This window comes from Neovison vison, chromosome 2, assembly GCF_020171115.1.
Source record: "Neovison vison isolate M4711 chromosome 2, ASM_NN_V1, whole genome shotgun sequence".
Lineage (NCBI taxonomy): Eukaryota > Metazoa > Chordata > Mammalia > Carnivora > Mustelidae > Neogale > Neogale vison.
In genome coordinates this window covers 94,657,463-94,670,757 of record NC_058092.1, presented here as the reverse complement: position 1 = coordinate 94,670,757, position 13,295 = coordinate 94,657,463, and the positions used below count along the sequence as shown (strand labels likewise).

The 13,295-nt window shown below is 44.6% G+C and overlaps 1 protein-coding gene across 3 annotated transcripts in view; it reads right to left on the bottom strand.

Annotated features, from left to right (window-relative positions):
• The window catches only part of AHCYL1 (adenosylhomocysteinase like 1), a 38,009-nt gene extending 26,303 nt beyond the window's left edge, over positions 1-11,706 (bottom strand). For 2 of the 3 annotated variants that reach the window (XM_044238866.1, XM_044238867.1), the window contains exon 1: positions 11,564-11,706. In XM_044238866.1, the coding sequence (XP_044094801.1) occupies positions 11,564-11,683 (120 nt within the window). In that variant the 5' untranslated portion in view covers positions 11,684-11,706. Of the gene's footprint in view, positions 1-10,925; positions 10,990-11,563 lie in introns of those variants that run through there. The other variant, XM_044238869.1, reaches the window with a different exon arrangement.
• Positions 11,707-13,295: the final 1,589 nt, after the last annotated feature.

The window sequence follows — 13,295 nt, the reverse complement described above, 5'->3', positions numbered from 1 at the left end:
TTTAATAGGCTCTGAATGTATAGCAGTTTGGCTTAGAAGGCCTTGAATACAGCACTTTCTCAGTGTGGGTCTGGAAAGTTCCCCTTAGATCTCTGGAAAGAGAAACAAGAATTCCCTGTAAAGATCACCCTTCAAGAGGTCTTGATCTGTAGTTATGCTAATGATCAGATTCCAGGGAGGTAAAGGTAGAACTGGCACAGGGCTCTGGGTGCTCACTGTGCTCCAACCTCTATTTTGGCTGTGTCCTTTCTACAAAATTCTTTTCCCAGTGTCCCAAATGAAATTTCATTCATACTTCTGCAGTATATGTTATACATGGTACTAACTCTAAGGCAGCGTTTAGCCATTCATTCAAGTCAAACACCAAGTCTTCCAAGGATAGAGACATATTAATATTGGTATACATAAAGCAAAGCTTTGTCTGCCCTCCCCTTTTTATCCTGAGTTCTGTTTGGTAATAAAGGAATAGTGGCAGACCCTTATGGAGTAAAAAACAATCTTCTTTTTCCTTTTTTTTTTTTTGGCGTGGGTCTCAAATCTACTCCCTTTGGCTTAAGGCTACCTGGCTTGCCAGCTCAAACACCTTTCTGGGTTCCACCCAAACAAGGTTCTACCTTGTTTCCTCTCATCTCTCTCCAGTCTTTCTGCTCCTTGGCTACTTCCTCAGCCCCTCATCAATCAGCTCCTTCTGTGAGGCTGTATGCTGAAGCCAGAATTTCGCTAAAACGTCCTCCCATGATCTTTACAATTTTACTACCCTCTTAGTCTAGGAATTGATAATATAAATTATCATGTTAAGAAAATTCTCATCTTCTGACCCAACTTTTAATCCACTGAGTCCAAGAAGCTCAGTCAACCAGAAATCAAGAGGTGGGAATGGGAACAGTGTCAAAATCATTCAAAGAGCGCAGACTCAAGAAATGCTATTGGTGTAGTGGAGGCTTAGAAATTCCTTGCACTTGCTTTTTTAGAGGCACCCTCAAGTTCTTTACAAATGGCCTTGGCTATGCATAAGAAGAAACTACAACCCAATGTGGCTAGGACAGAACAATCCCAAATATCCAACTCATGACCTGGCCTGATCCTAACCACCAGGTTCTCCATTCTAGACAAGCGTTCTAGGTTTTTAGCCTGGGTTTATGGATGGGCGCCAGGCTGCCAACTCCCCTTATATGTGAATTGTCTCATATATACACATAATATTTACATTAAAATGTGTGTTTATTTTTCTGGAAGATAAACACAGTTCTGATAGGGCTCCAAACCCCAGATGGTTAAGAACCACTACACTTGACTTATGTGACCCGAATAATAACCTCTCAAGAATGTAAACTCCAGAGGATATGGATCTTTGTCTTGTTCACTGTTGAATCCCAAGTGCCCAGCACAGGTCCTCAGATATAACAGTAGATGCTCAACCCTGAGCTGATTGAGCTGAATGATTTCTGGTCACAGTCTATGCTGAATATTTTGGAAAAGAAGAGTAACCTTAGGCTATTTTCAGGATCCCTCACATGGGGCACAAGATTTTTCCTCAGGGCCAAAGTCATTCAAGGTAGGTGGGAGCTACATTACCATCCCAGTATTAGATTTCATAACAATTTTGGCCAGTCTTGCTAGATAATATAAAAGACTGGTTCTAAATATGGGATCTTTCAAGCTTAAGTGGTTTCAAAAAGCATATACTATCCTATTCTCCACTTGCCCCTATCCCTCAACTCTTAGCTATTCTGAATAAGGAGATCTAGGTTAGGGTCCTGAAATGAATGTTTTGAAAAGCTCCCTAGGTGACTTTCACTCCACAAGAAGTACTCATCGAAGACAACCTAAGCAGGATCCGAAAAAGCAAACCCAAGCACAGTGAGTTCACCAGGCTCTTAAAGCAACTGAAGGCACACAGGGAACAACTGGGTTAGACACAATTCGTTCAGAGATAAAACAAATACGGCAAAGGAAGAAGAAAATCTGCCTCTTTAATACCAACTCCATCTGTCAGGTACAGCCAATCCATTAAACAGATCTACAGGGTTTAGGAGAACATGACAAAGAGCTTGTCGTAGGAAGACAGACTGTTTTTACAATGGCTTGGTCCAAAATCAGTAAGAATTGGCAAGGTGCTCTCATTCCAAACATGCCCAGTGTTCAGCTAATCCCCTCCCTGTGGAGTCAAAAAAGAATGTGCAGAATTCTGAACCCTCTATTCCTCAAATAGGAGGGGTTCCTTCTTCTGAATGCAAGGCTTGAAACTAATCTCATCAACTCTCCACTCCTAATTACAAACTAGGTAGACAAATGAGATACCTCTCAACGTGGGTGCTCTCCATCTAACCTTTATGATTTGTAAATATTCTTTACCCCATCTCACAAAAGTCATGCCTCAGCCAACCTCAATTTATTTTCAACTGGCAAATAAGAGCAGAAACCACCCCCAGAGTAATGTTTTCCTCGGGGAAATCCTGGGGAAGGGGTGCAATAAGGTCAGTGCCTCCAGCATGCGTTTTCCCTGGACTTACAATACAGCTTATTACATTTAGAACATCATGTTCCCAACCAGCTTGGTCTCTTTTCTGTTATAAATCTGAAGTAAACAGATTCTACAGCAGCTACAAGTCTGTTACCAAGGCCACTGTATTGATCAGTATAATTAACATTCACAATTCATCTAGTCCAGCATGACAAGCCAGCTGGGCTACTCTCCATAAGAACTGAACACTGGGAATCTTCATGTCTTGCGTGCTAAGAAGTCTGGTGGTCTGAAGCTGGGCCCTAAAAACTTGTAGGAGACTACCTGGTCACCCACAGGGAACTGAATTAGTTACCAGAACAAACACACACATCTGTCTTCTTTACGAAGTGCCTATTTCTACCTCCCAAACTACAAAAGTCTGAAGGTCTCCCTTTCCCCTGAATCCTGCTTACATCACATACTTAGGGAAACAAAACCCACAAAATCCTCTGTGCCAACTAGAGCCTGATTCCTGGTTAGGACAAGCACTGGCCCAGTTCCCAGAAGACTGTAACTCTGAAGAAGGTGTCTTTCAAAGACAAGGGCATATAAAGCTTTTGAACATGGAGCTCAGCCATTGGTTCAGAAGAGGCAGCTAGCGTTGCAGAAGGAGAAGTATCAGAAGTTTGCCCACTGTTGTTTATTACTTTTAGGACTCCAACACAAACTCCAAAATGAAACCGTTCAACTCACTGCTGGCCCTCAAATCCCAAACATCCTAAGAGTAAGCCTCTGCTCCTTAAATCAAGAGCATGTGTAAACCAGAACACCACTTTCAACTTAGGGCAGTGTCCTTAATGCTAAGGGTTTAAAGCTTGGTGGGACATCAAATTACCTTCTCATTACATGTAAGGATATCCCTAAGCTTCTAGCCTACTGCCCTGTGGTTCAAAACTTGGTGGGACATCAAATTACCTTCCCATTACATGTAAGGATATCCCTAAGCTTCTAGCTTACTGCCCTCTGGTTCTTGGCTACTCAGCTAAGAAGCTGGAGGATTTGTATCTCAACAGCCTCCTCCCTTACCTCCTATTTCAGGCATTATAAAGAGATCTACTAGGCTGTTGGAAATTATCAATTTCTCACCTGCAGTTTTTGGTATTTCCATTATCACCCACATGAGAGGGATCGAGTTAAAAAAACAACCTTTTGCCAACTGAAAGGGACAGGGAGCCAAAGCAACCAAGTGAGTCCAACTCACTTTCTCCCAGTGATAATCATCTCACAATATTTTCCTCCATAAACAAGTACTGACAGTACTCCTATGCCAGGCACTGCTATACATAAATGTGAGATATGGTTCTTGCCCTCAGTATGCCTGGGTTACAGAAACCAAATGAAAATTCAGATTCAGGTATTAAGTCAGTCCTGAAAATAGTTTTGAGAAATACTACACTGAAATCAAACCTATTTTTGAGAGATACAGAGGAACAAGTTATTTTGTTTAATTTTAATAGTGTAGCATGTGAGTTCCCTAAACACTCCTGAGAATCAGCTCTGAAGCTTTGGAGGCACCACGCTTCACATGAAGGGTAGAGGGTATGAGACAGTGTAAGAACCCCTGGAAGTTGCTGAAATGCTTGTTTCAGTATGCCTAAGTTCCTGAGTTGAACCCTCGAGGCACTGATAATGAGTCTCTTGGGAAGCTGAGGAGCATCCCAAAGAGGGGGCTGGCAAAGAACACCAACAACCTCAGCTTTGTTTCAAGGACAAACTGCAAGTTGGAAACAATCTCAGCAGTTTCTGCATCTGTAAAGAAAAGAGACACTACAGCTGAAAGACCTCCGCTTCTAAATCAGGGTTTTTAACCCAGGATCCACGAATGCGTTTCAGGAAGTATCGCAAGTCCTCTGAAACTTACACAAGTTTTTGTGTTGCTGAATCTTCCCAAAGAACTGTAATTTTCATAAGATTCTTAAAGGGATCTATGACTCAAAAGATTAAGAACCACTGTTCTAGAGTTTCTAATCCACTGACTATCTCAGGAGCATCCCTCAAACTGGCAAAAGGGAAACCTATTTCAGTTCTCTAGTTTCCATACAGACTCACCTACTTATTGACCTCTCTCCTAAAAGGAGAAACAGAGATGAGGGTGTGCACTTTGAAAATTCAAGGCGAAGAGCTCTTTTCTACATCTCCAAAATAAAGCTAACCATCCTGAGAGCCCAAATAAATCTTTCTTAAGACCTTTGAGGAGGGAGGTGGCCAAAACAGGCAGAGCAGAACCATGGTCCTACTTACTTATTCTAATAGGTCCCGTTTTTTGGTTTCAGGATCTTAAGATCATGATGAACACAAGCCATAGCCCCAAAAACTCTGACTTGAGGTCAAGCCAGTCCTGGGGGAAAGGAATAAAGTAATTCCCATTATGTCTGTGGAAATCTGTGCCCCAAAGGTTCACCTTAATTAATAAGTACCACAAGAGCTGGAAACATTTACAAACAAAACAAGACAAAACCAAACCCAGAACTTCCAAAATCCTGACATTATTCAAACCACAGTGCAATGGACAGCTTCATTCAGGAGATGGAAATGAAACACGGTTACACTCATCTCCTCTGGGCCTTTAACCCCTCCCTCACTCACTCACCAATTCCCCATCTAGCTCACACATTAGCGTTTTCCTTGGCACCTGGAACACACAGCATGCTCAGCGGGATTCCACTGACGCCAATGTGCACGCACACTCTTCAAGAAAGAAGAGAAAGGGCCTTTTCTAGTGGGGCAGATTTTCAGATTTACAGAGAACTAAGCCTGAGGCAGGTCCAAGATGAACAGCATGGAACAGTGGGCAGTCCCAAGCCCTCCTGTTCAAGCCTCGTTCCACCACACGACTGAGTACCGGGTGTCCACTTTAGCAGTGAACTGGTTTGGGCTGGTGAAGGAGAACATTTTCAGCCCATTAAGCTCTACAGGTAAAGTACAGAGGCATGTCAGCTGAGGTACTGGGACTTCTGTGGCAAGAAAGCAAGAACATGCTGGGCCAGTCCTACATTTGTGTTTCTTCAAGGTCTTTTCTTCCTCTCAACCACAGGATTCCAAATACTACCTCTTACCAGTGGTTCATTATGCTTTTTCACTTTGTGGCCCGTGTGAGTAGTAAATGATTAAGCCCCATTGTATATTGCTAAGTAGCACCAATCATTATACTCATTCTGAGATTAAGGCACCCGACTGAATCCTTTGGAAAAACTGAACAGAGATAGGAAAAAAATGAGACCAGTCTCAGTGTCAACAAAAGCACGGGTGTTCCACCCTAGTTCTGTAATTGCTTCAGAGCAAAGGCCACACACTTCTGCAGGAGAAAATCAGTTAAATGTAATTAGCAGCAGGCTGTTTAGAGCAAAGAGAAAGAGTACCTGAGGGAGGGACTTGGAATACACAGGGATGGGATCTGATGGTGATTATATAAAAAGATAAAATCACACCTCCAAAGGGTCTTTGGAATTGTTTTATGTAATTCAGGGATTCTAGTTTGGGAAGACTCCCAGATGATTGCAGTTTGAGAAAATAAACTCCTGGACTCAGCTAGCCCACTGTCGGGTGGCACCCACCTTCCACAGGTGCACTGTGTGATGTGAAGGGGGGGGAGAGGGGTCAGGTAGAGCACGCCCCATTTCTATCACAAACTCTAGGTTCTCCCATTGTCTGCGCACCTCTAAGAAGTCCACTATTTTAGTGTTCAATAGGTTTAAGTCCTACATAAAATAACATTTTTCTCATGGAAAAATTTTTTCCTGTTGAAAAGACATTCCAACAGAAACATCGTTGTTTTGGCTCTTTAAGACCATTTCAAAATTCCATATAAACCAGGGTACTTTTCAAAGTTTACAGAGGCAGTCACTGAACAGCATGGTGGGACAACAGATCTAAACCAGAACTGCACCAGGCAAAGGAAAAACATGGTCACTCTAGTTATAAAGGAACAAAAGCGCTAAGTAAATTTACTAAATGCTAATCCCCTCAGCAATCCTGTAGTACTATCATTATTCCTCATTTTACAGACAAGAAAATGGAGGCTCCACAGATTAAGTCACTTGCCCAAAGTCACATGGTTTTTGGACACTAGGGACTGAAGGTAAACCCAACTCCAAAAATCAAGTGCTTAATGTACATTGTACTTCTCAGTTTTAGGAACAAAAAGGGGAAGTTAAAGAAATCTTATGTAACAGCTAAGCAAGAGTGGGAGAGCAAGAGAACTACCTGAATGAGTCAAAGGGAAATATGGAATTGTAAGAAAAAAGGTGACCATACATTTATGTGAAGTTTTAACTGCTTATATTCAAGATGCTGACATCGTTTACTGACAAGAGTAGGAAAGACAATTTGTGGTAAGAATCTTATTTACAGATCATAACTACTTGAGGTGGAAGAGTAAATTTATGAAGTCACAGGCAACTAGAAATCTACAACATTCTATGTATCAAAATATCCTTCGTAAGTAACTTCACAAGAATACACAGGGAAACACACACTGGACCCAAATGATACACCCCCCCACCCCCCCCCCGATAAAATAAAACATAACAAGACTGTAATCTTGCCAGCAAGGGATCTAGACAATGAACAGATTTATGTTACAAGATAAAAGTGTAAAGGAACTTAGAACAAAGTAATTTGGAAACTAGTGTCCAACAACCAAATAAGAAAACGAGATAATCAGTATCTGTGGAGAAATCCAAACATGATCTTCTTATACCCTTGACTTCTGTCTGAAGACTGTCCCTAAAACAGCAACTGTCCTGAAGAGAATCAAGAGATCCTAATAATGTAGAGAAGATAGGAAATATTCACCTATTAAACCTCTTCCTGGTGAATCCCAAGAAGTACTGGTGCAAATTCAGTAACACCGCACCAAGAATTAGCCATAACATAGCCCTGATGAGAAGAGGAGCAACCTGCATTCCACCTGACAGGTTAACAGCTAAGTAGGACTCACTAGGGCTCTACTTGCTCTCACTAGCTCACCCTTTTGATAAACTGAGGCTGCTATATGTGCTTTACTCAAATAAAGAACATCCTACAAGCAAAAGTAGTAGTGTGTCTTCTCTTTTCCCCTACTGCTGGTGGTAAAAGTCTGTCTGCATAGATCTTAGGTTTAATGCCCAATGTATCACTCTGGAGAGTACCCCCCCTTAAATATTCGGAAGTACAGAGTGTCCCCCCAATAAACGTTCAGAAGTGCAGAGAATAGCAAATGCTCTGACAGGCTTCCAGAGAAGTCGATCTTTGGAAGTTTCATCAAGCTGGAGATTTGGGTTTACTCTTAGAAAAAAATAAAATCAACTCGATACAATGTCTACTTCCAAAGCCCAAGGACAGCTCTCACTCCTGCAATACAAAGTAGCAAAAAGAGGGCTAAACACCCAGTGATTATGGGAACTAGCAGATTTATTTGGGTCTACCAATAACTGCCAACATTAAACAAGGATCCTCTTTAGTTGCGGCACAATGTAAACTACCCTTACAACTAAGGAACCCCTTTTCCCGGGCACCTGGGTGGCTCAGTGGGTTGGGGCCTCTGCCTTCGGCTTGGGTCATGGTCCCAGGGTCCTGGCATCGAGCCCCTCGTCCGGCTCTGTGCCTGGTAGGGGGCCTGCTTCCCTTCCTCTCTCTCTGCCTGCCTCTCTGCCTGCTTGTGATCTCTTCAAATAAATAAATAAAATCTTAAAAAAAAAAAAGGAACCTCTTTTCCCACCCCAATTTTCCTGGCAATACAATCTGAAATCAACAGTAACAGTTATGAACAAGTCTTACCATGTGACTCATATTACAGCTGTTAATACTGTCCCATGAAAATCTCCTTTAGAACTCTGGGTCGGCCAAAGCTGTCCTCCCAGGTAAATGGTACATGTATTACCTCCCACATCTGCTAATGCAATTCCATTTATCATCTGACTCCTAGGAGGAAAGAGTTGCATGTGATGATCAGCCTCATCAATTGTCTTAGTCCTCAGGGTTAATATTTTTTCCCTTCCTTCTACACTTTTGACTTTTTCTTTTTTAAAGATTTATCTATTTATTTGAGACAGCGAGTGAGCGCATGGGTGGAGGAGAGAGGAAGAAGCAGGCTCCTCACTGAGCAGAGAGTGGGTGCAGGACTTGATCACAGGACCCTGAGACTACCACCTGAACCAAAGGCAGAAGCTTAACCAACTGAACTACCCAGGCACCCCTGTTTTGACTTTCTATCTATATTGTATGTATCTTGTGTGACAAGCCATCTCAAATGCTCTCTAAAAAGATAGTAAGTACACCAACAGACTTCCTTAAAACCACTTTTGCAATCTTATCTCCTAACATGCACCTAACTCTACCTGTTCCAAATGAAAAGCATTCATTTGGTAGATGAGGAAACTGAGATACAGAACCTCACTTGCTTAAGGTAGCACCCATTTAGTTGACTTCCTGACACCTAGATCAAAGCTTGAATCAAACCAACACGTCCTATTAACTTCACAGTACTGTGGTAGACCCTGGGGCATTCAAAACTAAGTTACAATTATCGTTGAAGAATCTCAATCTTTGCTCTTAAATGATGGACATCTACTCTGCCCCCAAAGTGAACAAAATTTCACCAGTTACACTGGAATCTGATCTAAGGACCATCAAGGTCACCCTAAAGTGACCTATAGCCTGACTGGCACCTCACTTTCTGAGGGGCCCTGGGGCTCGGAATGATCTAAGGATTACTTAGTCTATAGACACACTGGAATCCTCACAGGGTAAGGCCGGCACCATCCGAAGAGGTCTTTTTCTTATATCACTCAGAACACACCACACTGCATTTTTTCTCTTTTTTCAAGCTTTCTCACATTATCCACACATGGCAGAGGTACAAAAGTTACTTAAGTCATAAGGTCCAATTCAGTTCTGAAAAAATGGATCACCTAGAACTTGCTATGTGACCTTGACCAGTCCTCAGTCAACTCATTAACTAAATAAATGCCTTTTATCATCACTAGGGGAAGGGTAATTAGTCATCATAAATCACTTTAATACAAAGTTCTATTTAAATGCTAAACAAACCTCAGGCAGAGCAGGATTAATAAGAAACCCGGGGGTACATTTACCAACAAATGGAAACTTATAATAGGGTCTTCCCACATTCCTGGCAGAGACTGCTCATTTCAGCTAATGCAATGAGTCTTTAAAATCATTAGCATTTGGCTTGACAACAGTATACATGAACAATATTCCTCCTGGGAAAAAAAGAGTAAAAGGAATATTTATTCTTAGTAGATGGTCCTACAGACTTCTCAATTACTAGTTAGCTAGGTGGGCAATTAATATTTGAATACCTACTACATGCTAGGTATAGAGCTAGGCACAATACATACACGGGTGAACAAGAGTCCCAGCCTTTATGTAGTTTACAATCTACAATACAAACTTTGCCTTACTAATAAGTAGCACTTGCAAGAATACGGTCTTACTAAAATTAAGGCACGTAAGAATAAAGATGCTTAATCCCTGAAGCTATTAGACAAAAGAGGATAGGCTAATGGGGAGAGAAAAGTTCAGGGAATTAGGGTACCAGGGTCTTCCCCTAACTCATTGTAGGTATTACCCTTAAGCATTCTTAGAAAGGCTGTGCCTGTGATTCCAAATAGTGCAGATTACAGTTACTGCCCCAACAAAGCAGTTAACTGAACTGAAAGTGCTAAAAATAAGTTAATCAGACTCCACAGAATCAAAAGATCTTCTACTACCTTTTAAAGGCATTCTACTGGTACATTTCTCAATTTTGTGGGAAAAAAGAGCTACAGCACACAATGGCGACCTGTCTTTTCAATCTTGCGTTTGATTTCTGGAGTGGTAGATTAATCTACTTTAAAAACAAAGTCATCCCTCCCACTATGACAGCTTAACTAAATCAGGTGTAGGAGCCTCAAGGACTGTAACTATTCCTGCAAACCTTGAATGCAGCTTACACAAGCACTGCATCCCATCAAACACTGCTGGCAGAGGCAGCCTTGAAACACTGTCTTTACAGAAGGGAAATATTTATCCTGCTTCTCACTGGTTTCAGAAAGGTCACCTCTCTGCAAAGATTCTCCCGTCTACTGTTAAGTGGGTGCCAGGTATGTGGAAAGTCAAGATGCGGTTGAAAGCAAATGCTTACAAAGCACTTGGGATCCCAATTCCACCGTTCAGAGAGCTAGTTAGGCTAAAATCTCCAAAGGTTGCTATTTAATCTTTCACGACAAGAGAATTGGTAGGGTGTCCTTTGAGCTCATCCCGCAGCACAATAGACTAAACTTGTTCTGCCTCAGTTAAGTGCGGTAAAGAATGAGCAATCCTTCCTTACCACCCACCCCTCCAACCCACCCAAGCTCCTTTCTCAAGGGATGCCCAAGTGATCTATTCACATGACTACGATCAACCTGTATCCAAGACAGGGTCTGCTGTCACCAACCTCCAAACGTTAATATCTTACATATGTCGAAGCAACTGGACGAGCGTAGAAGGTGAAAATCATACTTTCCTTTTCAATCTCATATTGCCCTCGCTGCTTTCACCTGTATAAAAGAGCTGGCTCCACGTATTTTTTCCTCTTGCCTCCAAGCTAGCACGCAGTTGCTGAATAAACCAGCCACTGCTCCCAAAGATTTGCCCAAAGCAGCTCTGCCAGACTTACCCACTCACCTGAGGGGTGATTTTCTGTACAGCGCCATCCCCTGGGGCTGGTCACAAGGGTCGACTGAGTTGGCTCACCACGGCCCCCACGACCACCCCCCACCCCCGTCTTCGAAAGCCCCTTCATCCAGGAAAAGTCAGCCGCAAATTTAAGGCCCGGCCCTTTCGGATTTCAGAAAGATACCGGAGGGCTAGGGCCAAGGGACAAAGGAAAGTGAGGTCAGGGGCGGCCTTTCCAGCTCGGGATAGGCCTGGGGTCACTCACCCGCCACCCCTCACACCACCTCGGTCGTCCCGGACTACCTCAAACCTGGCCCCTTAAGTCCCGAACTAGCCGAAGCCCGGGCCCTAGGCTAGCTCGCGCCCCTTCCGCGAGGCCCCATCCCAGGCCCCCGCCGCCACCCAGAGCCCCCGCACCTTCTTGGGCGCCTTGGTGACGGTGGCCATGAAGGAGTACTTCTCAGCGTCCTCAATCTCCTTGGCCTGCTTCAGCTCCTCCCCGACCCCGGGCAGCGGCATCGCGTCAGGCATCGACATCCCCCGGCCGGCCCGGCCCGCGGCTGACCCGCCGCCCCCGCCTCTTTCCCTCACCCGCGCCCGCCCGCCCGCGCGGCACCCTCAGACACGCGTTCGCCCACCCTCCCGCAGAGCCCGCGCGGAGCTGCGTCCGATGCTAAGGTGCTGTGGCCAGCGTCTCGTCCGCTCGGCAGTCTAAACCAGCCAGACAGGGACGGCGGCTACAGGATCACCAAGAGCAGCAGCGCCGAGGTCCGACCGGCCCGCGCCGCCACCTCCGCTGCACGCAAACACGCACGCAAACTAAGGGTAGAGGGCGGCGACGCCACGTCAAGTACTGGCAGCTTCGAGTGGGGCGGGGTCAGGGGAAGAGGCGGGGAGAAACGGCGCCCTGCCGTGACGTCGCCACGCTGGATCGGGCTGCAGAAACCACGCCTTCTTCTTCCCCGTCTCGCTCGTTCCCAGAGTGAGCTAGATACTTTCCGACGCCAGGTGGCGGCATCAGCCCTGTGAGCGGCGCGTGGTTTCCTCAAGGACGCCTCGGAACTCGGCGTGGGGGAGAAGGGGTTTCTTTGGGCTGTGGAGTTCCCCCACCAAGGCCTCAGAGGGGCATAAGGGTGACGTTTGGAAGCAAAAACCGGAGTCCTACGCGACACATTCTCCAGCCAGTACCAGGAAATATGCGGGGACCCAGACGATCCATTCACTGCCCCAGACCCTTTGGGTCTTCCCCTTGTGCTCACCCCATAAGGGTCTGCGGAACAGACTCACAGCACGCTGGTTTCTGTACAACCTTTTGTGACCTCCACCACCGTCTCCGCTAGGTCTTGCTTGTTTAAAAGACCGCAGAGCTAATGTTATCTGGCCATTGGGATGGGGTTAATGGGTAGGGAGTGCGGAGAAGGAGGGGGCATTGGGGGTGGTAGAGAGAAGTCCTGCCCTGAATGGGTTTCCTGCTCTCCCCCAAGCATAGACTCTGCCAGCTCCCGGTGGCACCTGGGGCATTCTCTTACTGGTCCCTACAATGTGCTCTAGGTTAAGGGCCTGGATAGTAGAGGTGTTTGTGATAACATTTTATGTTTTGCAAGACAGTCCAGCTGCAGAGGCAAAGCCTATTTGGAACCTAATGCCAGCTGAGGTAGCATGTCCTTTGAGATTTAAAGGACACTGGCTGAGTGCCATGTCCTGTGGAAAGTCCAGTGCCCTTCCCGGGATTTCTGTGAATTACTGGGTCTGTGAGTGGGGTTGGGGGAATGACTTAGATTTTCATGGTTATCTCTGGCTCTACATTTCTGCCTCATCTGAAGTTTTATTCACTGTTCTGGTGGTGGTGGTTGTTTCCTTAGTTCTGCTGTCAATTCAAATATGGAATGCAGCCCCTTCTTTCAACCCCCACGCCTATTCCAAAACAACGGCAAAAATAATGCTGTAACATGTAGCAGAACTTTTAATGAAGGTTTGTGGGCCACAGGGGAGAGATTACATCACACAGCAAACAATTTAAAATCACATTTCTGAAATGTTCTGCAAAGTTATTTTGGCTATCTTGTCACCTGGGGTTTCTCATGGGTCACACCACCCCACAAAGTTCCCCTAGCCCAGTGCTGTCTAATGTGGCTTTCTCCATTACTCC